The sequence below is a fragment of the Sus scrofa genome, chromosome 18, assembly GCF_000003025.6.
Source record: "Sus scrofa isolate TJ Tabasco breed Duroc chromosome 18, Sscrofa11.1, whole genome shotgun sequence".
Classification (NCBI taxonomy): Eukaryota; Metazoa; Chordata; class Mammalia; order Artiodactyla; family Suidae; genus Sus; species Sus scrofa.
Window position 1 is genome coordinate 51274863 of NC_010460.4, and position 26310 is coordinate 51301172.

General features: G+C 45.2%; 1 protein-coding gene across 1 annotated transcript in view; it reads left to right on the forward strand.

Annotated features, from left to right (window-relative positions):
- Positions 1-26310, forward strand: part of LOC100516527 (cytochrome c oxidase assembly factor 1 homolog) — a 90231-nt gene that overhangs the window by 54104 nt on the left and 9817 nt on the right. Inside the window, exons 2-3 of the mRNA XM_021079234.1 lie at positions 23535-23644; positions 25809-25908. Of these exons, the coding sequence (XP_020934893.1) occupies positions 25824-25908 (85 nt within the window). The 5' untranslated portion in view covers positions 23535-23644; positions 25809-25823. The remainder of the gene's footprint in view (positions 1-23534; positions 23645-25808; positions 25909-26310) is intronic.

The window sequence follows — 26310 nt, forward strand, 5'->3', positions numbered from 1 at the left end:
CCCAGATTCATTATACGGGCCTTTGGTAAGATTTTTCATGTAAATCCTCTTGAACTGAGTACCAGCGGAGCACTGTGCCCCCTTAAAGTGTAATCTGACTTCCTGTGATATTATTCCCCTCTAATTCAGAATAGTAATCGGTTATGAGGCATCTAGCAGGTAGTTTGTCACGTCTAAGAATTGAATTAAAGTTTCTCATTGCTTTAATTTTACAGTACCAATTAGGGTGGATTTATGTCTTGTACTAGTTTTCTCCCTGCTTCTCTGACCAGGGGAGAAAAAGATAGAGTTACTCTTAACATATTTGCTTGTTCTGTAGCTTGGCAGGGCATCTGTGCTTGTCGATGTCATGTGTTATGTGTGTTGGGGAAGAAGGAAAACCACGAAGAGCTATTCTTATAGAGCGGGTATCGATGAGAAACGCAAAGTGTCGTATTTGTTGAAAAATAAACTTGCTGATGACCTTTACCTTTCAAAACGACCTTCAGCCAAGGCGTTTTGTCCGTTTATCCACGTATCAGCAATACCTAATACTTGTGCCAGGGTTCGGCTCTGCAGAGAGCACTGTCTGGCTGGGATGAGAGTGAGCCCAGGCCGCCTGCCCTTAAAGTCCTGAAGGTAAAAGCCCGGATACCGAGTTGTGCGTATTTCCTCCTCCAGGGGCGGACTCAGTAAAGCCTATTCCTTAAGGACACCTTGTCCTTGACTCAGGCCGCCTGTCACAGGCACACTCTGCAGTTTGAGGGTTACGTCAGGCTGAAGTCATGGCCCAAGCATGCTGCTGAGTCCATTCTTTTATAACACAAGGAGTGGCTTATTATCACATTGCCCACAGCGAAATCATCCGTTTTATATGTTAGGGTGATAACTCCCAACACTTCCTTAAAGCTTTATACAGCCCTTTCCCTTTTGAAACAAGAGAGTCTTTGTTGTGTATTAAATGCTTACCCCTTGCCACACGTTGTGCTATATTGACTCCAAGACAAGTGACACAGTTCCTCCTGGCAGGTAAAGAGTCTTCTTAGGAAAACCTAACACATAAAACAGAACAAGAGTTCACTCATAGCTGAATTTTAAGAATAGTTTTGATTTTTATCAAGGACTCTCTTAGTCATTGAAGATTTATAATCTATAAACCAGAAGTATCAGAACTATTATCGGGTGGGGGAAGAGGCAGACATGTAAAAATTCTGTTTAAGAAGCCGTTACGGATCCTCTTTTTATTTAGGAAACTCTGGTAGTCCCTCTGATGCACCTGATTATGCCCCCAAGATACTCCCAAGTTTAGGAGGATAAATAAGAACCACTCAAAACCGTCTTGCCTTTTACAGATTACACTTTTATGCCTTTTGTGACATTAGGTCCATTATTCTTCCTAACAGTACTGTCTGGGCTTTACAACCAGGGTGGTGAAGTCCTAGAGAGATTAATGGAGAGCGGGGTAGGTATTCAGCCTCCCCGCTATGTTTCTGCTTTGTCTTTGGAGGGATGCTGGGCGAGGATTAGATAAGCTATGGAGAGTGACACCAGGGACTGTGTGTGTGGGACCTTTAGCATATATCCTGTATTGGCCTTTGAGTCACTTTGCTAGGATAAAATGGCAAAGCAAACCATTTTGTAGTTTGATAATACTGAAGACAGCAGGCATGTGCATAAATAACATGCATCAGACATTGTATTCACCGACTCTTCTGGTTGGTTCTGCGACCACTTAGTAATTTAAGCATGCTTACCTAATGCAGAAGATCTGTAAATACAATTAAGTATAAAGATCCAGAAAAAGGTAATTTTCTCTGCCTTTCATCATCCAGAAGGAGTCATTGTGAGCATTTTGGTTTATTTCCTCAAGTTATTTTTTATCCATAAAAAATAAATCCCATTTGATTAAGACCATGCAGCATATATATAATTGAATTCTGTAATATTTTATGGAAGTACTTTCCCCCTCACAGTAAAAACTTAATATTTCTTGAGCATTTACTATATTTTTGGCACAGAGTTAATACATAATTATTTTATATTTTAAAAATATATTTTAGGAGTTCCCATTATGGCTCAGCGGTTAATGAACCCGACTAGTGTCCATGAGGATGTGGGTTTGATCCCTGCCCTCACTTGGTAGGTTAAAGATCTGGCATTGCCATGAGCTGTGGTGTAGGTCACAGACACAGCTCCTATCTGGCGTTGCTGTGGCTCTGGTGTAGGCCGGCAGCTACAGCTCAGATTTAGCTCCTTGCCTAGGAGCCTCCATATGCCCCGGGTGTGGCCCTCAACATTTTTTTAAAAATTTTTTTGCATTTTAAAAATGTGTTCTGGAATTCCTATTGTGGCTTGGCGGCAATGAACCCGACTAGTATCCGTGAGTATGCGAGTTAGATCCCTGGCCTCACTCAGTGGGTTAGGTATGTAGTGTTGCTGTGGCTGTGGTGTAGGCCCACAGCTATAGCTTTGATTTGACCCCTAGCCTGGGAACCTCCACATGCTGTACCACAGCCCTAAAAAGCGAAAAAACAAAAACAAACCCAAACCAAACCAACCAAACAAAGAAATATGTACTATCTGATGCATGCAAGAGAATGTATGTGTCACATATGTAAGTTATGGATTTTGTGAACGGATGACCCAATGTAAGAACAGCATGAGAACCAATGCTGTTGAAGAATGGCAAATATGCCATTTTGGCGTAGGGATGATTTTGACCTAAAAGCACTTGAAAAATGGCAGGTGCAAGAAGGATGCCATGACTGACTGGCCCTCCCCTTTTCTTCCTGAAAGCAGCAGAGAAAACTCACCTGAGAAAGATGCTGTCCCTATACCAGGAACAAACAGTCTTAGCGCTGGAGCAAGAATGAGAGTGAATATTCTGTAGAAACAAATCTTGTTAAAATAACTCCTATCTGCCTTTAGTCTTGCTGTGTCTCTTTCCCTCAGTTGCTTCCCCTTTATCACATAATAAATAAGTGCTTAGGTTTTGCCAGTTCTTTGGGTCTTGATTTTTCGTGTGGAGACTTACATGTACGTGTAAAAATAAAGTGTGTGCTTTTCTCTTGTTAATCTGTCCTAAATAAGCTTAATTCTCAGGCCCAACTGCAGATCCTAAGAGGGTCGAGGTTGAGTCTTACCTGTACTACCATTCTACCCTCTGACCTCCTCAGAAATACTACTGTCTTCAATTTTGTTGACCATTTCTTTGCTTTTTTAAAATAAGCTTTAAAAATCACAAATTCGGGTATCCCTAAGAAATTTATTGCTTGGTTTTGCTTGTTTTTGAGATTTTATAAAAACAATGTTGTGAATTCTTCCTTTTTAAAAAATACTCATGTTTCTACATGTTGCCTTTAATGGGAGCTCATTCATTTTTATTATTAATATTCCTTTGTGCTAATGTACCATCGTGTGTTTATTTATTTGCTTTCCTATGAGCATTTGAATTGTTTCCAGTTTATTTTGTTTTTTTTTTGAACGATACTGTTACTATTGGGTTTTAGGATATGTGAATGCTGAGTTTTACAAGATATCCAAAGTTGTGATTCAAAGTGGTTCCATCGGTTTCCATTCCATCAGCAGTATGTGAGTGTTCCCAATGGTTTGCATCCTTGTCAACATTTGGCATTTTCATGTTTCTTGATTTTTGCCATTCTTAGGGGTATACAATGTTATTTCCCTGAAAACTAATGAGATGAAACACTTTTTCATGTGCTTACCGCCGTAAGTCTTCTGTGAAATATCTGTTTATATTTCTTGCTCATTCTTTTCTTTTGGGTTGCTTGTTCTCTCTTGTTGGTCTGTAGGATTTATTTATTTATATGTTCTGGATACAATTTCTTAGGTAGCTATGGGTATAAGAGTTATTTTCTTCCAATTTGAACATTCTTGTATAAGCTGGATTTCTGTTTTCAGCTCTTTTAAATATATATACCTAGGAGTGTAGTTGCTGGGTCGTATGGTAACTCTGTGTTTTCCACAGCAAGGGCACCACTTTATGTGCCCACTAGCGGTGTATGAGAGTTTCAGTTTCTGCACAGCCTTACCAACCCTTGTTGTCTTTTTTGAAATGTATTTGACATATAACATTCTATAAATTTAAGATGTACAACAATCAATTTGATATGTTTATGTTGTAATACAATTGCCGTTGTAGCAATGATTAGCACTTTGTCATGTCATATAATTTTTTTATTTTATTTTGTCTTTTTAGGGCCACACCATGGCACGTGGACATTCCCAGATTAGGGGTCAAATTGGGGTTGTAGCTGCTGGCCTACAGCACAGCCATAGCAATGCCAGATCCAAGCCGCGTCGCGTCCGCAACCTACACCGCAGCTCGTGGCAACGCCAGATCCTTAACCCACTGAGTGAGGCCAGGGTTTGAACCTGAGTCCTCATGGATACAAGTCAGATTCGTTTTGCTGAGGCACGATGGGAACTCCTAATTATAATTTCTTGATGTGGTTGAAATAGTTAAGGTCTTGTCTATCAGTGAGTTTGACGATTATTTAGTACAGTAGTATTGCTTCTGTTCACGATACTGGGCATCAGCTCTCCGGGCCTTATTTGCCACTTGCTACAAGTTTGGAGCCTTTCTGATCTGTTCTCTAATCCCCAGTCCCCTGGGAACCACCAGTTTACTCTGTTTTTATGAGTTTGCCCTTTTTTGGATTCTACATGTAAGTAACGTCATACAGTATTTGTCTTATTTATCTTTTTCTGTCTGGTGTATCTTAGCTCAAGGTCTACCCATGTTGTCACAAATGGCAGAGTATCCATTCTCACGATCGCATAGTACTCCACTGAGTGTGAGTCTGTGTGTCAAGTGTATATCTTCTGTATCCACTCGTCTGCTGACACACACTCAGGTTGTTTTCCTATCTTGGATATAGTGAACGATAATACAGCAAGCGTGGAAGTGCATGTATCTCTTCGGTGGCTTCATTTCATTAGAGATACTCCCAGAAGTGGAATTGCTGGATCTTATGGTACATTCATTTTCATTTTCTGAGGAAATTGGATGTTGTTTTCTGTAGTGGCCAAACCAACTTAACATTCCCAGCAGCAGTGTACAGGGCTTCCTTTTTCTTCACATGCTCGCCAGCACTTACCTCTTTTCCTCTTGATGATAGCAGTTCTGACAGGTGTGAGGTGGTATCTCAGTGTGGTTTTGATTTGCATTTCCCTAATTGTTAGTAATGTTGAGTGTCTTTTTTTTATCTGTTTATGTATCTTCTAATGTATCTACATGTCTTTAGAAAAATGTCTGTTTAGTTCCTCTGCTCATTTTTTAAATTGGATTTTTTGTGGGTTATTTCGTTTTTTTCCCTTTTGGTTACTGAATTGTGTCCTCTGCACATAATGGCATTTTTGCTTCTTCGTTTCTGATTTGGATGCCTTTTATTTCTTTTTCTTGCTGAATTGCTCTGGTGAGGTCCCTAGTACTTCATGGAATAGGACTAGTATTAGTGGACATCCTTGTCTTGTTCCTGATCTTAGAGGGAAAGCTTTCAGGTTCTCACTGTTTAGTATGATGTTAGCTGTGGGTTTGTTTTTTAATTTAAATTTAAAATTTTATGTTTTAAATTAAAGTGTAGTTGATTTACAGTGTTGTGCAAATACCTGCTGTACAGCAAAGTGACTCAGTCATATATTTATTTATACTTTTGAATATTTTTTTCCATCATGGTCTGTTCCAGGAGGTTGGAAATAGTTCCTTGTGCTATGCAGTAGGACCTCGTTGTTTATCTATTCTAGACGTAGCAGTTTGCATCTACGAACCCCAAACTCCCAGTCCTTCCTACTTTCTCCCTACTCCCCCTTAGCAACCACAAGTCTGTTCTTTATGTCTATGAGTCTGTTTCTGTTTCGTAGATAGATTCGTTTGTGCCATATTTTAGATTCCATATATAAGTGATATATGGTATTTGTCTTTTTCTTTCGGATTTACTTCACTTAGTATGATAATGTCTAGTTGCACCACTTAGTATGATAATGTCTAGTTGCATCGGGTTTGTTATTTATGGGCTTTATCATGTGATATGTGTTCCTTCTATATCCAGCCTGCTGAGGGGTTTTTGTTTTTGCTTTTTAGGGCTGCACCCATGGCAGAGGGAAGTTCCCAGACTGGGGGTTGAATCTGCTGTAGCTGCCAGCCTACACCACAGCCGTAGCAACTTGGGATCCCAGCCACATATGTGGCCTTTATCACAGCTCACGGCAACGCTGGATCCTTTACCCACTGAGCGAGGCCAGGGGTTGAACCTGCATCCTCATGGATACCAGTTGGGTTCTTAACCCACTGAACCATGTCAGCAACTCCTGCTGGGGTTTTTTATCATGAAAGGATGTTGTGTTTTGTCGAATGCTTTTCTGCATCTATTGAGATGCTCTATGATTTTTAGTTTTCATCTACTAATGTGATGTATTACGTTTATTGATTTTGTGAATGGCGAACCATCCTTTCATTCCAGGGATAAATGCAGCTTGGTCATGGTGTGTAATCTATTTAGTGTGTTCTTAAATTCAGTTTGCTAATATTTTGTTGAGAATTTTTGCATTTACATTTATCAGAGATATTGGTCTAGAGTTTTCTGTTTTTGTAGTGTCCATATCAGACCTTGGATTCAGAGTGATGCTGGCCTCGTAGAATGAGTTTGTATATGTTTCCTCCTTTTCAGTTTTTTTGGAATAGTTTGAGAAGGATTGGTATTAATTTTTCTTTAGATGTTTGATAGAATTTGCCAGTGAAGCCCTCTGGTCCTGGGTTTACTGTGTTGGGAAGTTTTTGATTCATTCTCTTTACTCTTGTTGGCTCTATTCAGATTTTCTCTTTCTGATTCATTCTTAGTAAGCATGTATTTCTAAGGAACTTTTATTTTTTTTTATGATTTTTATTTTTTCCATCATGGTTGATTTGCCATGTTCTGTCAGTTTCTACTATACAGCAAAGTGACCCAATCATACATATATACATACTTCTCACAGTATTCTCCATCATGTTCCATCACAAGTGACTACAGTTCCCTGTGCTACACAGCAGGATCTCATTGCTTATCCACTCCAAATACAGTAGTTTGCTTCTATTTACCCCAGACTCCCAGTCCGCCCCACTTCCTCCCTCTCCTCCGAGGAAATTTTATTTCTTCTAGGTTATCTAATTTGGAGGCATAAACTTATTCATAACAGTCTTTATGATCCTCTGTATCTCTACAGTTTCAGTGTAATGTCTTCTCTTTCATTTCTCTTCCTTCCTTCCTTTCTCTTTCTTTCTTTCTTTCTTTCTCTCTCTTTCTCTCTCTCTCTCTCTCTCTTCCTTCCTTCCGCATCTGTGGCATACACAAGTTCCCGGTCTAGAGATCAAAGTCTTGCCTCAGCAGTGACTAGTGCCATGTAGTGACAGTGCTGGATCCTTAACCCACTGAGACACAGGGGACGTCTTCATTTCTAATTTTGTTGGTGACTACTCTGTCTCTTTTTAGTTAGTCTGGCTAAAGGTTTTTCAATTTTATTTATCTTTTCAAGAAACTGCCTAATTTGTTGAACCTTTCTGTTTTTCATTTCTCCTCTGTTATTTCCTTCCTTCTGCTAATATTGGACTTAGTTTGCTCTTCTTTTTGTAATTCCTTGAAGTATAAAGTTAGGTTGTTTATTTGAGATCTTTTTTTTAAATGTAGGTATTTACTGTCACAAACTTTTTCTTAGAACTGCTTTTGCTGCATCCCATAATTTATGTTGTGTTTCTTTTTTTTTGTTTATTTCAAGATAATTTTTTATTTCTTCTTTGAACCATTGGTTGTGCAGGAGTGTGTTGTTGAATTTCCACATGTTTGTGAATTTTCCAGTTCCAGAATTTTATTCTAATTCATAGAATTGTGGTCAGATTGGTATGGTTTCAGTCCTTTTAAATATGGTAAGAATTGTTTTGTGACCTAACGTATGATCTATCCTTGAGATTGTTCCATGCACAAACAAGAAGATATATTCTGTAGCTGTTGGGTAGAATGTTCTGTATATGTCTGTTAGGTCCATTTGGTGTAAAGTATAGTCAGGTTTTGTATTTCCAGATTAATTTACTGTCTGGATCATCTATTCAGTATAAATTGGGAGGATAAAGTCCCTTACAATTATTTTATTGTCTACATTCTCCTTCAGAGCTGTTCATTTGCTTTACATGCAAGGTGTTCCAATGTTGGTTGCATGTATGTGTGTGCAATTGTTAAGTCTTTGGGGTTTTTGTTTGTTTCTGGCTACACCCCTGGCATGTGGAAGTTCCTGGATCAGGGATTGAATTGCACCACAGTGGTAACCTGAGCCACTGCAGTGACAATGCCAGATCCTCGACCTGCTGCACCGCAAGCGAAATCTAACAATTGTTAAGTCTTTGTGATTAAATGATTCCTATATAGTGATTTTTGTTTCTTGCTAATAGACTTAAGCCCATTTTGTGTGAGGTAAGTATAGCTTTCTCTGTTCTCTTTTGATTTCTGTTTGTGTGCATCATCTTTCCATCCCTTCACAGTGAACCTATGTGTGTCCTTAAAGCTCAGGTGAGTCTCTTAGAAGCAATACGCAGTTGGGTCCTTTTTTTTTTTTTAAATGCATATAGTCACTCTTTTCTTTTGGTTGGAGAATTTAATCCATATACATTTAGAATAATTATTTGTAGATAATAATTACATAATAATGCCATCTTACTACCTTTTTTTCTGGATATTTTGTTGTTCCTTTCTGCCTTTCTTCCTCTCTCGCTCGGCTCTCTTCTTTGTCAGAGGATTATTATTATTATTATTATTATTTGTCTTTTTAGGGCCACACCCATGGCACATGGAGGTTCCCAGGCTAGGGGTCCAATAGGAGCTACAGCTGCTGGCCTACGCCACAGCAACGCCAGATCCACGCCACGTCTGTGACCCACACCACAGCTCACGGCAATGCAGGATCCTTAACCCACGAGCAAGGCCAGGGGTCAAACACACAACCTTATGGTTCCTATTCAGATTTGTTTCTGCTGCACATGACGGGAACTCCCAGTTAGTGGGTTATTTTTAATGGTGGTACACTTTAGCTATCTTTTTTTTTTTTTTTTTTTTTTGCTTTGTAGGGCCACACCCGCGGCATATGGAAGTTCACAGGCCAGGGGTTTAATTGGAGCTACAGCTGCTGGCCTGTGCCATAGCTACAGCAATGTGGCATCTGAGCCATGTCTGCAACCTACACCATAGCTCACAGCAATGTTGGATCCTCAACCCATTGAATGAGGCCAGGGATCAAACCCGCATCCTCAGGGATTGAACCTGCATCCTCATACTAGTCAGATTTGTTTCCGCTGTACCACAATGGGGACTATTCCTTTTTTTTTTTTTTTTTTTTTAAATCTTTTCTGTATCTTTGTAGGTTTTTGCTTTGTAATATCCATGAGCTTTTGTAATAAATCTTATAGGTACAATAGTCTATTTTAAAGGTACTGCAATCTTAACATCAATCACATACAGCAAAACTACCCTTTTGTCTTTTTTTTTTTTTTTTTTTTTTTTGCCATTTCTTTGGGCCGCTCCCGCGGCATATGGAGGTTCCCAGGCTAGGGGTCTAATCGGAGCTGTAGCCACCGGCCTACACCAGAGCCACAGCAACGCGGGATCCAAACCGCGTCTGCCACCTACACCACAGCTCACAGCAACGCCAGATCCTTAACCCACTGAGCAAGGGCAGGGACCGAACCCGCAACCTCATGGTTCCTCGTTGGATTTGTTAACCACTGCGCCACGACGGGAACTCCCCAAAACTACCCTTTTACTCCCTGAACTCTTTACGTTTTCGTTGTCACAGTTTACATCTTATATTGTATATTCATTATCAAATTATTACAGGTACGGTTATTTTTAATACTTCTGTTCTTTAACCTTTATACTAGAGTTAATTAATATATGAATATATAACAGTCTTAGAGTTTTCTGAATTTGACTGCTTAACTTTGCAGTGTGTTTCATGTTTTCGTGTGCTTTCATTTGTGCTGTAGTGTTCTTTTTAGCTCGAGGGATTGCAAAAACGTTTTTGGTAAAGCGCGTCTAGTGACGATGTACTCCCTCGGGCTTTTTTTGGTCTGGGAACATTTTTCCCCTCTCCTTCATTTCTTCAGGACAACTTGGTTAGATAAAGGATTTTTGGTTGTCATTTTTTTCTTTTGGCATTAGAATATATCATCCTACTTTCTCCCAGCTGGTAAGGTTTCTGTTTAGAAAGCCGCTGATAGCCTATGGGGGTTCCCTTGTAGGGAACAAGCTTCTTTTCTCTTATTGCCCTTGAGATTCTCTCTTTGTCTCTTAATTTTCAAAGTTATATTATTATGTGTCTTGGAGAAGGTATCTTTGAGTAGAGTTGTTTAGAGATTTATGAGCTTCAGGAACTTGGATGTCCAAGTCCCTCCCCATTTGGAAAGTTCTCTGCCATTATGTCTTTAAGCAAAGCTTTCTGCCCTTTCTCTGGCTTTTCTTCTGAAACTCTTGGAATATATCATTTATTTCTTCTAATGGGGCCCCGTATGCTTCATAGACTTTCTTTATGCCATTTCATTTTTTTGTTCCTCGGATTGGATAATTTCCATGACCTTGGAGCTCATTGACTCTTTCTCCTGTTTGATATCGTCTGCTGTTGAAGTTCTCTGTTGAATTCTTCAGCCCCAAAATGTGTTTGGCTTTTTTTTTAATGTTTTTTTAAAGTTAAAAAAAATTTATTTCTGTTACACTTTTCATTTTCTTATTTTCCCATTTTCCTTAAATAGTTTATCTGAGTTCTCTTGTAGCTCTCTGACCATCTTCATAACAATTTTTTGGAATTCCTTGTCAGGTAATTTGTGTTTCTTCCTTTTCGAGGGGTTAGTTGCTGGAATTTTGCTATAATTCTTTTATGGTGTCATATTTCCCCTTGTTTCTCTGTGATTACTGTAGCCTTTCACAGTATCTGTGTATTTGAAGAAGCAGTCACTTCTAGGCCTGATGGACTGACTTCGCTAAGGAAGGACCTTCACCTGCAGATGGGGGCACACTAGAGTGTGCTGTCAGTCTGGGTCTAGTGGTGTAGGGTGCCAAGTGCAGGGGCACGTGGCACCTCTAGGCCCTGCGGTTGGTGGTATCTTGTCAGTTCAAACGGCAGGAGTCCACTACATCAGCGACCATGTGATGGTTGGCGAGAGCTGGAGTGGGTCCACAGTGAAATTCAGTCCAAGGGCTGCTGAATTCCTCAGTGGTGCCCGTAGCTCCAGCAGCGAGGTATCAGGACAGGTGGGCGGGGGGTGAAGTTGGTGGTGTGCACATGCTTGGCTGTGAGGACTGTCTGCAGGTGTCTATGTGGGCAGGATTGGCTGCAGATACATGCATGATGACAAGGTCAGAGGTGCAGTAGCAGCAGGGTCTGGGGCCTACTCTAGGAGACTTGACTGTTCGAGCTTACTAGTGAGTTTTCAGAAGTAGCCATAGGGACGTGCATGGCTTTGGGAGCTGGTCTCTGGAATTAAGGCCTACAGGTGCGGGGGTGTGAGTGCTGGGGCACATGTGACATACAGGCCAGTGACAGGAGCTGAGGCCTGCTCTGGGTGCCTGAGCAGCTGTGGTTGCCCGGGCCGTCACCATACACTTGTGTAGCTTCAGGGGCTTACTGTGGGCATGTGTGGCGCATTGGAGGCCTGCGATGGGAGTCGGGGCCGGTGGCCCTCAGCAGCTAGCTGCCAGCACTTACAGCTGTGTAGACCAGTGACAGGAGTCGGAGCCTTAGCTGGGCCCATGAGCAGCCATGCGGGCCTTAGCCGTTGGTGTGCCCATGTGTGGCTACAAGGACTGGCCCTAGGGGCCGGCATAGCAGTGGGGGTCAGCTGCAAGGGCCTGTGCTGGTGTCTTGCTTGCACTGAGGAGGGGAGCCGGGGAGGGAATGGGGAAGGACTCGGGCCCTGTGTCTGTGAGCGGGGAGACTGTGGGCGAAAGTGTCAGCAGTGAAATCTGCAGGAGGTCCAGGGCGCCTGTGCCGGCTGTTGGTTTCATCGGCGCTGAAGCAGTCTGCTGGGGTCCGAAACGAGGTCCTCAGTGATGACGGCTGCGGGTCTGTAGTGTCCACAGGCCTGTTGTCTTCCTCAGAGGTGAACACTGCCCGCATAGTGTGCAGAGCAGCCCGCTGGGGACTGTGTTAGTTCCGCCCCGTGGCGGATGTCGGTGGCCCCAGCCCTTCTTCCTGTTCCTGCCTCTCTGTACACGTCAGCTTTGCTGGTCGTAGTGGGGTGAGACTGCACCGTTTCTGTGTGCAGTGCCCTGAAAGGCTGGGGAGGCTAGTCGCTCACCCACTTTCCATTTCCTGGCAAGGAGCGCTCCTTCCCCTGGGCGAGTTCCCTCTTGGCACTGGGTAGTGCTGCCCTGGGGGGTGGGTTGGTGCAGGTAGAATGAAACTTCTTTCTTACCTTTTTGTGGGGTTATTCTCAGGCTTCTTCATCCACTATGTTGCTGATGCTTCTTTTTTTAAAATAGTTATTTCCCCAGTAGAATTTTTTTCTACTGGACAGCATGGTGATCCAGTTACACATACACGTACACATTCTATTTTTTTATTTTCAATTCATTTGTTTATTTTGCTGATGCGTCTTAAGTGGATTCCAGAGCTCTCCAGGAGCCATGGATTGCTCTCTAATTTGTTGTTCTTTCTTACCGTTTTTCCCCCTGCCACCCAGCACCCTGTGGCATATGGAGTTCCTGGGCCAGGGGTCAGATCAGATCTGATGATCAGACAGTTGTGGCAGTGCCATCCTTTAATCCACTGTGCCAGGCCTGTGCAGGGGATCAAACCCTGTGTCCTGGTGCTGCAGAGATGCTTCTGATTCTGTTGCAGGAACTCCCAACTTGTTGTTCTTTATTGGGAGGTGGAGGCTGAGGTCTCTTCCCCTGCTTTGGTGGTGGTGCCATTCTCTGTTGTGTTTATAACCCCCCCCCCCATAAACCTTTAGGAGGAAAAGCACTTTAAGTACAGAGAGTCAGTCAGTGTGCAGTGTTTGGGCTCTAGACTTCTCTTAGCCAGTCTGGTATTTCTGAGGTTTATTCTCGCGTTTTCACTTTCACTGTGGTGTTGCGCATCCTTGTGTGAATGTGTAGCAGTTGTTTTGTCCTCCATCCTGTCATTGAGGACATTCTTAATTATGCACAGTACCCAATACGGCTGCGAACACGCTTCCATGTGCTTTTCGAGGTGTGTATGTCCGTATGTTTTTCGATTATACGTATGTCTTGGAGGGGAAATTTCTGGGTTGTTGGGTATGTACATGTACACTTTTTTTTTTTTTCTTTTTCAGCCACGCCCACAGCACATGGACGTTTCCAGGCCAGGGATCGAATCTGAGCTACAGCTGTGACCTACACTGCAGCTGCAGCAACACTGGATCCTTAACCCGCTGGGCCATAGCAGGAAGTCCTGTGCATGCACCTGTAACAGGTACTGTCAAACAGGTGCCCGCGGGACTGTTCCTGACGCACACTCCGCCAGGAGGATTTGACAGCTCTCGCTTCTTTGAGGGACGTGTGTACAGCTCTCACGTGTTTTGTAAGTAGTGGTAGCTCTTCTGTTTTTTGCGAAGATGGCTTTCAGGGACCTTACTTAGGCACCTGGATTGGTTCCAGCCACCCCAGGAGAGGTTGCAGAAAGGGGAGACCTGGCATGGGGAAGGGCAGGATGGGGAAAGGCGCTCCCCTGGGGACATGTGTGTTTCATAGAGATTTAGTTTAGGCACAGGAGGGTTGCCTGGCCTCGGTGTAGAAATTTGGCAGTCATCCTGGACCCAAATTCCAACCGTTGAATGAGATCTTAGGTGGCGACTGGGGTGTGGGTGGAAGAGGGTACATAATGTGTATGCTTAGCGTTTGCTAAGGCTGCCGTAACAAAATACGCCAGACCACATTGTTCAAATAGCAGGAATTTATTTCCTTGCAATTCTGGAGGTGTCATCCCTTTTGGTTTCTTTGGAGAGCTCTCTCCTTTGCTTGAAGATGGCCAGTTTCTCCCTTTGTCCTCACATGGTCTTTCCTCTGTCCGCACGTCTGTGCCCAAATTTCTTTTTATGAGGACACCAGTCATGGTTGGATTAGGGGCTACTCTGAAGACCTTATTTTAACCTCATTGCTTCTTTAAAGACCTTACCTTCAAATGCAGTTACATTCTGACATGCTGGGTGTTAGAGCTTCGGTATCTGGGCTTCGTAGTAAGTGAAGGGGGTGCCCTTCAGCCCCAACGTAAAATGAGGGAGGGTCTAGGACAGGTCGAGGGACGATAGGCCGCACGGGAAGGAGCTTGAGGGGACTGGCCAGAGAGGGGACAGGAAGGCAGGCAGAGTGTGGAGTCTGTGCAGATAAAGGGAGCATTTCGGGGGCGGTGGAGTTAAGCCCAAGCCTCCCAGACTCTGATTCCAATCACTGATACCAAATCGTCTTACTTTTTTAGATTCTTTCTTTTCCTAAAGTGGAGGCTTTTACTAGAAATGCTGAAGTAAATGTTTCATATAATAGGGTTTGCCTTACTCATACTCTTGCAAAATAGCTATGAATCAGAATCCGCGAAGTTTGGATGCCAGAAAATACTGAATGTCTTCTTGCTGTGTGTGCACATCTTTAAGAGAATGGCCTCAAAAATGCGTGTCGTTCAGAGAGATGAGACATCATGAGCAGTCCGATTTAGAAATACTAGTTGACCCTTTAAAGCTTTCTGCCAAGACTCTGAGCATTTCTAAATTCTGACTTCGTGGTAGCGTGGAATGCTCCAGATATTTGTGAGGAGGCGTGAGGGTAATGATAAATTCTCTGCAGTCACTGTGATGCACCTTGCCCTTCACTCTTGTCATGTTGCTTCATTCCAGACGTGGGTTCACTTCTTGCGTCTCCACTGCTACCAGCTGGTCAGCGGCCATCATCTTTGGTGTGCTTGGCCACAGAACCTTGTAACTCGACTTCCTGCTGCTTCCTCCATGCCTCTTCTAGAGAAATCTCAAAAAAACCTCAAAAAAACAAAACACCAAGCCAGAGTACGTCATCCCTAGATTGAAACCTTTAGCGGTTTCTCGTTACACTTGGAATAAAACGCATACTCAGTACCAGACCCTACAAAGATCTGGGTGGTGGAGGCCCTGCCCGCTCCCGTACCCGTGGGCCTGCTTTCTGCTGCCCAGCAGACCAAGCGTGGCTGCCTCAGGCCTTCGCCTGGTGCACTCGCCCTCCGCCCGGCTCACAGACGACGCCTTCGGTCTCGGCTCAGGCCTAGGCAGAGAGGCCTCCTCACTCTGCGCTAAAATTGCCCTTTCCCCCTTTTGTATCCTAGCGTGTCACGTTTGGGGACCTCTGTGTGTAGGTAGCCGAGGCGAGCAGGTTAGCCTTGCAAGTAGCTGCCTCCCAAGCGGATGAACGAACACTCGCACCAGCAGTGACTGCTCTGCACCCAGCAGTAGGTGTTTCAGATTTTAACAGTTCTAATAGGTGCATGATGGTATCTCAAGGTTTTAATTTGTAATTTCCTAATAACATTAGACATCAAGTATCTTTTCATAAGCTTATGTCATCTATATGTCTTTTCGGTGAGTTTGTTCAGATTTTTTGCCCATTTTCTATTAGTCGATTCATTTTTGTTCGGTTTGATGAGTCTTTGTATGTTTTGGATAAAAGTCCTTTATCAGCTATGTCTTTGGCGGATATTTTCACCTAGTCTGTGACGACTTCTCTTTCTCTCGATACTCTTTTTTCCAAAGTATTTACCCCTCATGGAAATGATCTCGTTGTGTGTCGCCTGTCGCCTCGCACTGCCTTGTAAACCCAGACACCTGTCCTGTTCCCTGCTGGGTTTCCGGTGCACCGTATGGTGCCTGGTCTTTTGTGTGCAGTTGTCAGATATGGGTTGATAGAGTGACTGGGTGACAATCATTAACACTTTGTTTCATTCTTTCTGAAGATGGCATTAAACTAATGTAAGTTCTTCCACTGTATTTCAAACTCATTGTCCAAAGGAAGGCTCATGGCCACTTGCAGTAGTGTGAGGTGAGTTTCCACCATGGTTGAGCTTGCCTGGTTTAAGATACGCACTCCCTGATCTGTGCTTGCTCTGCCCTTAAGAGCTGTACAGATTGATTTCCAGGAAGCAGTCACAGGAATGGGTAGTTAAAACAGAATGTTTATGTCAGTTCCACAAAGCCTTATGGGATGAATGCCATCTGTTAGACACTGGGAAGGCTCCGTATGTCCAAGCATGTAACACACACCCTTGCATTGAACCTTGCAAGGTCAAAAAATTATTCAAGGAGTTCCTGTTGGGGCTCAGGGGTTAAGAACCTGACTAGTATCCGTGAGGATGTGGGTTGATCCATGGCCTTGCTCAGGGGTTAAGGATATGGGATTGCCACGAGCTGTGGTGTAGGTCACAGACGCAGCTCAGATCCTGCGTTGCTGTGGCTGTGATGCAGGCTGGCAGCTGCAACTCTGATTCAACCCCTAGCCTGGAAACTTCCATATGCCTAGGGGGGCCCCTAAAAAGGAAAAAAAAAAGTGATTCAAATTCTTTGTTCTTGATTGTTTTTTGTTAATTAGATTTGTTAAAGATGGAAGATGACATAGTGTGCCTACTATGGTCGTGGTCAGCTTTTTCCTTCGGCTGTGTTTTAATGTATATGGTTTGCCACTCATTTTATAGCTATTATGTTTTTGCCCATTTCTATGCCATTAATGCTCTTTGCCTTAAATTCTACTTTTTGACTATTTCTACCCTGTTTCTGTATGAATATGCCAAGTCTTCTGTTTTTAAGCCTTCTATTGCTTTTTAGATTGTTGCTTTTAAAAGTGATACATATATTTGAAAGAGGTGTTTTTTTTTTTGTTTGTTTTGTTTTTTTTTTTTTTTTTGCCTTTTCTAGGGCTGCTCCCGCGGCATATGGAGATTCCAGGCTAGGGGTTTAATCGGAGCCGTAGCCACCAGCCTACATGCCAGAGCCACAGCAATGCCAAATCCAAGCCACACCTGCGACCTACACCACAGCTCACGGCAATGTGAAAAAGTTTTTTTTTTTTTTTTTTTAATCCTTTTAGAAAAACTTTAAAATGATGTTTTAGTTTTCTATTGCTGTATAACACATCATCTCAAAATTTGGTAGCTTTAAGCTAGAACCATTTTATTAACTCGTTGATTTATGGTTGTAACAGCTGGATGGTTCTTCTATTCTGTGGTTATTCTGCTGGTACTGCAGTCATCTGGTGGCTCATTCACATAGTTAGTGCCTTGGTGCAGGGATGGCTGGGCTCACCTGGGATCTTGGGACACTGGGGCATATCTACCTCACTACCTACCTGCCTAATCTCCCTACCTGCCTGTTTTCCTCTCTTCCTCCCTCCCTCCTGTCTTTCCATCCACCCATCCATCCACTGGTCTTAGGCCTCTCCCTCACCACGTGGCCTCTTCACTTACGCTTTTTATGTGGCCTCTTCAGGGTAGGGTACCCGTACTTCTTATATGACACCTCGGGATTCCAAGAGTGCTAAAGTGGAACCTGCCAGGCCTGTTTAAAGATGAGGTGTGGAACTGCCGCAGCATCAGTTCTGCCTCGTTCTGTTGGCTGAAGCACGTCACAGAGCCAGCCCATACTACCCCCATGAGAAGGTGTAAATACCAGGGGGTGTGATTCACCGCGGTCCATCTTGGGAGACTACTTACTACAACAGGAGAGGCTGAACCCTTCATATTTATTGTTTTAATTGACATGATACTGTTTCTAGGACTAAGGTTTTTATTTCCTGTAGTGAATTTGCATCATGCTTTTAATTATATTAAAATTTCTCTATCAATATCAAGAAAAATAATAATACTTTTACCCCAGTTAGAATGAAGGAGGCCTTCAGCATGATTTTACTTCCTTTTTTTATTACGTGGAATTTGAGGTCGTCTTATAAATTTAAATATTGTGTATATTCTATCTAAAATGTTGTAGATGTTTTCATTCATTTTGTAAATATATAAACAGTTATTATTTAGATCTAACTAATTGGTCTCAGTGCATGCTGTCAGTCCTAGTATACCATTATATCTAGGGAATTTGGGTTTATATTTTGATAAAATGCAATACAATGTAAAATGCAGCTAATGTTTCAGGAAGGCTATGTAGGTTATATAATACCTGAATTCTTTCTAAATTTTTTTTGCTTTTTCGTCTTGTCTTCCAGCAGTTGGGTTGGTTATAAAGTTTTTGGATCACATTCTGTGCTTCTCAGGAATTTATTGTTCTCATTCCATTGTCTTTGGGGATTCATTGTCCGTTATAGGTACACCTTTTGGGGGCACTGGATTCTTCCTTTCTTTTCTTTTCTTTTCTTTTCTTTTCTTTTCCTATTCTGTAATACTAGGTTTTTGCCAGTAAGGGGTGGTGAATGGATCTGGAACATGGTGTGCCTTTTTGTCTTTTTTCAACTCTGTCAAGTTTTCTTCTAGTATAATTTTGTTTTATCTCTTCTTCCATTTAACAGAAGTTGTAATAATCGGTTCGATAGATCTTAGTTCTAAAATTGGAGTTGAGCATTGTAAATCAACTATAATAAAAATTAAAAAAAAATAAAGTTAGCCTTTGTCATTTACTTGCTCTGAATTTTCATATTTTTGGTTTTTCATTCCACTTTATGGAAAAACTTCTTGAATTTAACTTCCTCATTATGAATTCAGCTTTTCTGTCGTGTTAATTCTGCTGCTCTCGCGATGCTAATGTCGGTTTTACTCTTAATCTTCTTATCTGACTTTCTTTCATTTCCTTCTTAGCATAATGTCTCTATTCCACTGTTCTTGGTTCTTACAGGAAGTGTCTTTCAATGACTAATTAAGTACTCAACTCAGTGCTCTTCTCCATGTTATTTTATTTCTTAAAGTGAATCCTTGCCCCTGCCAGTCCCGTGTCCGCTTACTGCGGGATTGTGTTTACTGCGGTTACAGACTTGGAATGGATGTAGAAAAAGAACTCCTAACGGGGGAAGGGAGCCTGCCTGTCAGGACTTACCCAGTGGGGGCCGGCTGCCTGTTTCCTGAATGCTGCAGACCCAGAGCCTGGGGGGCAGAGAGGTGAAGGCTGCACCCCTTCCCACGCACTTCCTGGCAGCTGTGCTCTTACCCTCAGAGGCGGGGCTGCATTTGGCCATTGGAGTGTGTCTGTGGTTAGTAGTAAACTGTTATTGTTCACGCCAGGCTCTGCTTTCTGTGTTTGTCTTTATCGGTGTTTTAAATGGGATTCGTAAATTTAGTTCAGGTAGCCTGATGCCTTCTTAAACTAGATGGTGGTTTTTTTGTTTTTTGTTTTTTTAATCTTATATTTTATTAATCTTTAAAAATGTTCATCCTTTTTGTTGGCACCAGGACCTCTTTCCTGGTAGTCACGGTCTCCTGGGATCACTGACGGATGCTTTGGATGCAAAGAATGTTGGACAACCTTTTATCAACATTCTTAACGTGGCTTAAGCAAGGGTGAAATTTGACTCGTGCCAGCGTGCTTGCTTCATGACTATCCCGAGTTCAGAACAGAGAGCTTTCTTTGAGAAGCTCTGTCATTCTAAGACTCCAGAGCCAAAACTGGTTAAAAAGCTGATACTAACGTTTTTATGCTAACTTTAAAAAAAATGCGTACCTTCTTAGTCTTTCCATTTGGGAGAAGGGGCCTAACTAAAAGAAAATCTATTTGCTTAGTCTTGGAGGCTGGAAGCTTCAGACCAAGATGTCGGCGGGTGGGTTTCTTCTGAGGCCTCTGCCTTGGCTTGTTGAAGGTCTCGCTGTCGTCTCTTCACAGGGTTTTCGGTGTGCACCTGCACCCCTGCTGTCTCTCACTGTTCACAGCAGACATCAGGGATTAGAGCCACCGTCGTTGCCTCCTTTGAACATACTCTCTTGTGTGTGTGTCTACTGGAGTATCAGTTGACAAATTGTAAGATATTTGAAGTACACAGTTGCGATGATTCGATACACACTGTGAAAGGATGCCCTCTGTCTCCGTAATTAACAAATCCATCACGCGTTTCTTTCGTCTTTGAGAATAGTTTCTTTTAAGTAAAAGATATTCTATCACATTTACTTGCATGCTATTAAACTTTCAGGTTTTACTGTTAGCCTTAAATGGTTTCCCCTCAAGTTTTTGCCTTTTTGCTTTTGTTTGTTCCTTAGTTTTTCACTCAAATTTTAATTCTCCACACACAAACACACACCCCGCCCCGTTCCACAGCATGAAGAAGTTCTTGGGCCAGGGATCCAACCTGTGCCACAGTGGTGACTTGAGCAACTACTGTGATGACGCTGGATCCTTAACCTGCTCAGCCACCAGGGAACTCCGTCTAATTTTAATTCTTACTGCCATAGTTTTCACGTCTGTTTTCTTAAGCCTAATTTCCTCCCCTCCTCCGCCCTCCCTCCCCATCGTGGTTTGGTTTTATGGAGACTGGAGGGTATGTGGTCCTCAGGAGTGGCAGTGGCTGAGGGCAGTGGCATTCAACAAGTAGGGAAGGTCTGTCTCGCCTTCTCTCCCTGGTAGTTGCTAGGCAGATTTCACATCTCTGGTTTGTCTTGTCCCCTAAAGTGACAGCTTAGGGATATATTGGCACACATGAACTTTTGGAGTGGCTTTTGGACAACACATACCAATGTTGAAGCTGCTGGTTCTGAAACCCATGGTCTGTAACGGGTGTTTTGCACTCAGTGGAGAGACTGGGCCTCTGGGGCCAGACAGATGCATGTCACGGCTCTGCTGTGGAACCGCTGCATGACTCTGAGCTGCTTCTCAGGTGATTCTAGGGTGCACAGAGATGCACCAGGGAACCGCTCCCACTCTTCCTGGGTCAGATCCTGCCTCTGGCTCAAGCCCTTGGGGCTTCTGTCCATCCCACTCCTGGTACTTCTCCTTCATCTGGTCGGGTGCTCGAGGGGAGGCAGCTGGGAGGGGGCCCCCGACCCTGTGCCAGCTCCCATAGCTGCCAAACAGATTGCCCTTTGGCTCTAGAAAGGGGTTCAGTATCTGGAAAAAAGCTTGTGCACCACCGGCTTTTGGGGACCCAAGTCACCCTTTGGTTGTCTGAGCAGAGCCCCCAGGACCTCTTTCTGGAGAGACCTTGCCTCTGCTTTGTCCCACCTCCTGTGGCTCACCAGCCCATTCATTTTCAAAATGATTTGCAGGCCTTTCCTCTCAGCTAACTGTAAAGCCAAAAAATTTTTAATTGGCTGGGTAGTGAACCCGCTGAATTTGAGTTTCTTTAAGATTTTCACATCAAGTTTAAAAATGTTCAGTACTCATCCAAGCTTAGTTCTGAAGTGTCCTGTTCCTGGAGGTGGCAGAAAATCTGCCTCTCCTGTCGCAGCACCTTCCTGAATATTTTCATGAGGTTAGGGGGCTGCTAAACCCTGTTGGCTGGTGAGGCAGGCAAACTGATGCTGGTGCAGAAGGGACACGGGCTGTGACACACAGCGGCTCCCCGGAGGCCAGGCTGGTGGCGACTGCCTTAGCTCGCCACCAGGGCCGGGCGGCCCAGCAGAGCCTCCTGCCAGGTCCTCACTGTTTGGGCCACTTGTAGAAGTCTGTTCATGTCTTTTTTCTTGGCCTGTGATTGTGGTTTTCATTAAGAGATGAAATAGAGTCACTCAAGAGTTTTGAACTTAACAAAAATCTAGGTACGCTCTTTGCGACACCAGCCACCCGAGAGGCTCCCTTTCTGAGAAGCGTGGGAGAGCGCTTTCTCAGCGGCGGAGGCAGCGTCCTCCACGGACGCCCGGGCTGCCGTTTCTGCCGAGAGATGGGAAGGTCACTGTCAAATCCGTGGCCACCTCGAGGAAATGTCTAGTGCGTGAGAGTGTGTAGTCTGGAGCCCGAACTTCACCCCAGTTGTATCTCGAACAGTTATTTTCCATTTGTCTTCATTTCCTCATCTATTTATTTATTTTTCTTCCGACGTCTGTGTCTTTCTCAGCCCCGTCATCCTTGGCGTCATATATGAGAACTACCCTAAATATTGGCAAGTGCAGAAAAAGGATCCTAAATATTTTAAGAAACCATCCTTTTGACCCCCTCTTCCTATGCTGGTCTGAGCCCCCGGCTGTGCTGTCTGTCGCCCAGGTCACCTGGCCTGCCTGCCGCCCGGCCCCTCCTCCAGCCCGCAGCCCCTGACCGCGGCGGGACCCGCAGCTCAGGGCAGGTGCCTTTCTGCGCAGGAAGGCCTCCATTGCTAGACCCACTTCCCGTGGCTCCCCTTCCGCCTGCGGTGCTGCAGCCCTTGTTTCTGCCACTCTGTTCTCCCTTTGTTCGTCATTTCTGCGAATCTGTAGCACGGCCCTTCATCTCTGTCTGCTCTGGAGGTTTCCCCTGTAAAGCCTTTGCTGGAGCCTCCACGCAGGGCCGACCACTTCCTGGGTGCCGCTTCCTCCCTGCTGCACAGGGCAGGTCGTCTAACTGGGCTGCTCACCCACAGGGGCCTTTGTGCAAGTTCGAAGGAAGTACTTGGTGCAACTGCTACCTGCAGGAAAACTGCCTCAGTAAATGCGTGGGTCTAGGCTGCTGAGCCTGTGACGGGCGCCCTGTGGGGGTGTGGGGGTGCCTGACTCTGTGGCTCTGCTCCGTGGCCCTGCAGGTGTTGCAGTTACTGGGAGTCGTCTGTGCCCCGCACCGTCTTGCTGACCGGGGCAGGCCCGCAACAGCTGTTTGCTGTGTGAAAGGAAGAACGGAGGTGGACAGACGATGGGAAATAGCAGGAAGGCGTGCCTGACGCAGCCTTTGCACTGACCGTTGGGAGTGGTCGTTACTCAGAGACGTGGTCTTTTTCACTTCTCAGTGTTTCTGAGACCACAGATGTCTTCGAGGGAGTGTGTGTCCTGGCGGTGAGGGCACAGCCCCCAGATCTGGACTGCCTGGATCTGAATCCCGGGTCTGCCACTTAGACACTTCTTTGTGGGACTCTGGGCGGGTTACTTAAGCTTTTAGTTTACCCATCTGTAAAATGGGCTGAGAGTTCCTACCTCATAGGGTGGTTGTGAGAATTCTGTGAATTAGAATCTGTGTGGTGCTTAGAAGAGTACCGGGCACAGAGTCCTGCGAGATACCTGTTAGTCTGTCAGTACTTTTAAAGGCTGCCTGTACACTCAGTTGTTTCCTTTTCACCCTGAAAAGCTGTCTGAGTCCACAGTGTGCCGCTTACACGGACAGCGAGCGCCCTGGGTGCCGGTGGCCGCAGACCGGCTCCGGGATGCGCGCTGGGTCAGTCGCCCTCTCCCGCCCACACCGGTTCTCTGGCTGCTGCACCAAACACGCACCGTCTCGGACGGGCAGCCAGCAGGCTCTGTGTTAGCTTCTTGCCAAGGCAGAAGAGAAAGAGGGAGAAGCCAGGGCTCTGGACAGATAAGGCTCGTTTGAGAATGGACCCCTAACTTCTTGTTCCTGCTCGAAAGCTTGGACCGGAAACAAATCTCGGCTGTGGAAAACGAGAAGCCAGAGAGCCCTGGGTTTGGAAAAGTGATTTTAATGTCAGATCTTCGTTTAATTGCAGGGCAGCTCTCCTTCGGTGATTGCCAAGGACGCTGGGCTGCGAAGTGGCAAAAGGGAACACGTGTTTTGGGACCAGGTTCCCCACCAGCCTGTCCTCAAGTTAGACAGCAGGTGAATGTTGCTCCCCAAATAGTCGTGGGTTCCCTGGTGTTCAGCGTTCACTTGTGGCTCTAACGCCACGGGGGGCACAGGGTGGCTCTCCTCTGAATTGTTTGGGGGAGGTTTTCCCCTCGCATCTCACGTTCCCTTAAGACACCAGAGCCTTGTGGGAAGCTGCGTGCTCCTCTCGCTGCCCCACCCTGCGGAGCTCTCCTCCCAGTTAGGCAAGATCTGACTCATGCATTCTTTGGAGATGCTCTGCCGTTTGCATTATGAGACTAAGTGGCTTTTCCCAGAGCACATTACTGTAATTGACTGCAGCCCCAACTCTGAGAAATGGTCTTACCTACTGCACAGCACAGCTGAAGTTCCCACAGCAGCGGCAGGACATTTCTTGGGGGTTTCAGTAGCCTCTTCGTAGTTGAACAAATAACGAATACGGGGTGATCTGAAACCTCACCCTCTCCAATTCGATGCATCCAAACCTTGCATTCAGAGATGTTTCTGTGTGTCGGAGGGTGTGTTTAATGACCAGTTTCTAGAAAGAATGTGCACAGGAGGAACCTTCTCTAACAGGCCGTCTGGCCTTTGGGACTCATTTACCTTCAGGTTTCAGAAAGGACAGGTAGGCAGGTGTTCTTTCTCCACGTTTTAGAAGAGGCGGCGAAGCAGACGGTAAGAATATTTACCTTGACTCAGATCAGCCAGCGGAGGCCCTAGCATATCCCCCCAGTTCTGCCCTGCAGCCCTCTTTAGGTCACAGCAGAGGCTCTGTTTTTTAAACACACGGTCTAAGGTTAAAGGATATTCAGAGACGTAAACACTTACGGTTATATCTTTTCCTTTATCTAAACCTGAAATGTCCACCTCTGTCCCAAATCTCTTCCTTTCCTTTCTTCTTTTTTTTTTTTTTTTTTGGCAACGCTGAATGCTTGCTCTGTGCTCAGTTGTTTTAGGGCCGCACCCACGGCACATGGAGGTTCCCAAGCCAAGGGTGGAACTGGAGCTACAGCTGCCGGCCTACACCACAGCCACAGCAACGCCGATCCTCAACCCACGGAGCAAGGCCAGGGATTGAACCTGCATCGTCATGGATAGTAGCTGGGTTTGTTGCCACTGAGCCACAACGGGAACGCCTCCTTTCCTTTCCTTCCCTTTCTTTCTTTGCTCCAGAAGGGTCAGCAGAGAGGGCAGAGGAGTGACCAAAATCTCACCTGAGGTGAGGACGCCCCAGGGCAGCTTGCATGGTCAGAGCCAGCTGGAAGCCCACAGAGAATCTGACTCACAAATGTATTTTGTTAGGCTTCCTTTTTTTTTTTTTTTTTAAATTGGCTGTCAACATTTAGAATTCAGGCAATTTTACCTAAAAGACCTCTTGAAAAATCAGAAGACCCTTCCCGACTTGGCCCACGTGGCACAGATAGCTGGAGCCGGGTTGGAGCTGCCCCTCTGCTGAGCTGCGTGTCCCTCACATTCCAGGGCTCATTTCTGTGGCTTGTCTGGCTGTGGGGTGTTTGAATTGTGGTTTATCTCAGCCAGTGCCCGCCTCTGTTTCATGGCCAGGTATCTAACACTTGCCAGAAAGGCCTAGGCTGGGTGTGAGCAATGGTTCGAAGACCCCTGGGAAGGAGCCCTCGAGGCCCACCCGGCCTTCAGGGGACAGGAGTCGGGCCAGGGTGGGTTCGGTGCCCTGAATTTGCTGAGCTGGCGCCTCTCCATCTCTTCATTCAGCCTGAAAGTCCTGACCACAGTTCCTCGTCCAGCGGGTGGGACATTTTTCAGAATGTGAAAGAAAGCAGCCAGTGAGCACTGCGGCCCATTCGTAGGCTTGCAAGACCAGCTCTTGCCACAAAAGGAGCAGCTTCCTGTTTACCAGCCAGCCTGAGACAAAGTGGCTGTGCTTCCCGGCTGTGCGGCACTTGGCTCACAGGCCGGGTTCTGTCCGTCAGGACGGCGGCCTGAATGCTTGCTCTGTGCTCTGCCGGCGCCCCCACGGCCTGGGGCCTGGATGCAGGCCACCCTCGGGAGGGCCCTTCTGCCTGGGCTCCAGAACCGCCCCTGGTGTCCTCAAGGGGTGGCGGCCTCCTTAGTGTGCCTTCCCCATGGGGCCCCGTCCAGGCAGAGGCCTTTGCTGGAATCTGAAGCTAACCATAAATTCGTGTCTTCTGTTTTTCAGTCTCCAGGAAGCAGGATGTCAGTGCCTCTGGGGAAACTGGTCTTTTTCAGCAGCGTGGCCACTAGCGGGACGTGCACCCTCTTGTATTTCCTGATACAGAGTGAGTACACGCAGGCCTGGGGCCCGGCCTCCTTCCGGTTCTCCGCTCCCCACCCCCCCATCAGAGGAGACGCCTCAGATGCCTTCAGCAGGTTAGAGAAAGAGGGACAGGGCTGCTTTTAGAAGCCCGAACATGAGTCCGTTGTGCCTTCTCCTATAATCCCAGTTTTCCCAAGAGCCACAAGGACAAATCAAGAGAACAGGACTCATGTGCTTAAGAAACTTTGGAAAAGGAAGATGGGCTTTCACTTCCCTGCCCTGTGGAAGATGCAGCACGATTTCTGAGGTCACACGAAGAACAAGGGTGGGAAACTGGCTCTGTCTCAAGTGTCCTCGGCCTGTTCGCCCTGCCATTCTCTGCTGCTGATTTAGCGGAGGGTGGGACCTTGAGCCGAGGACTCTG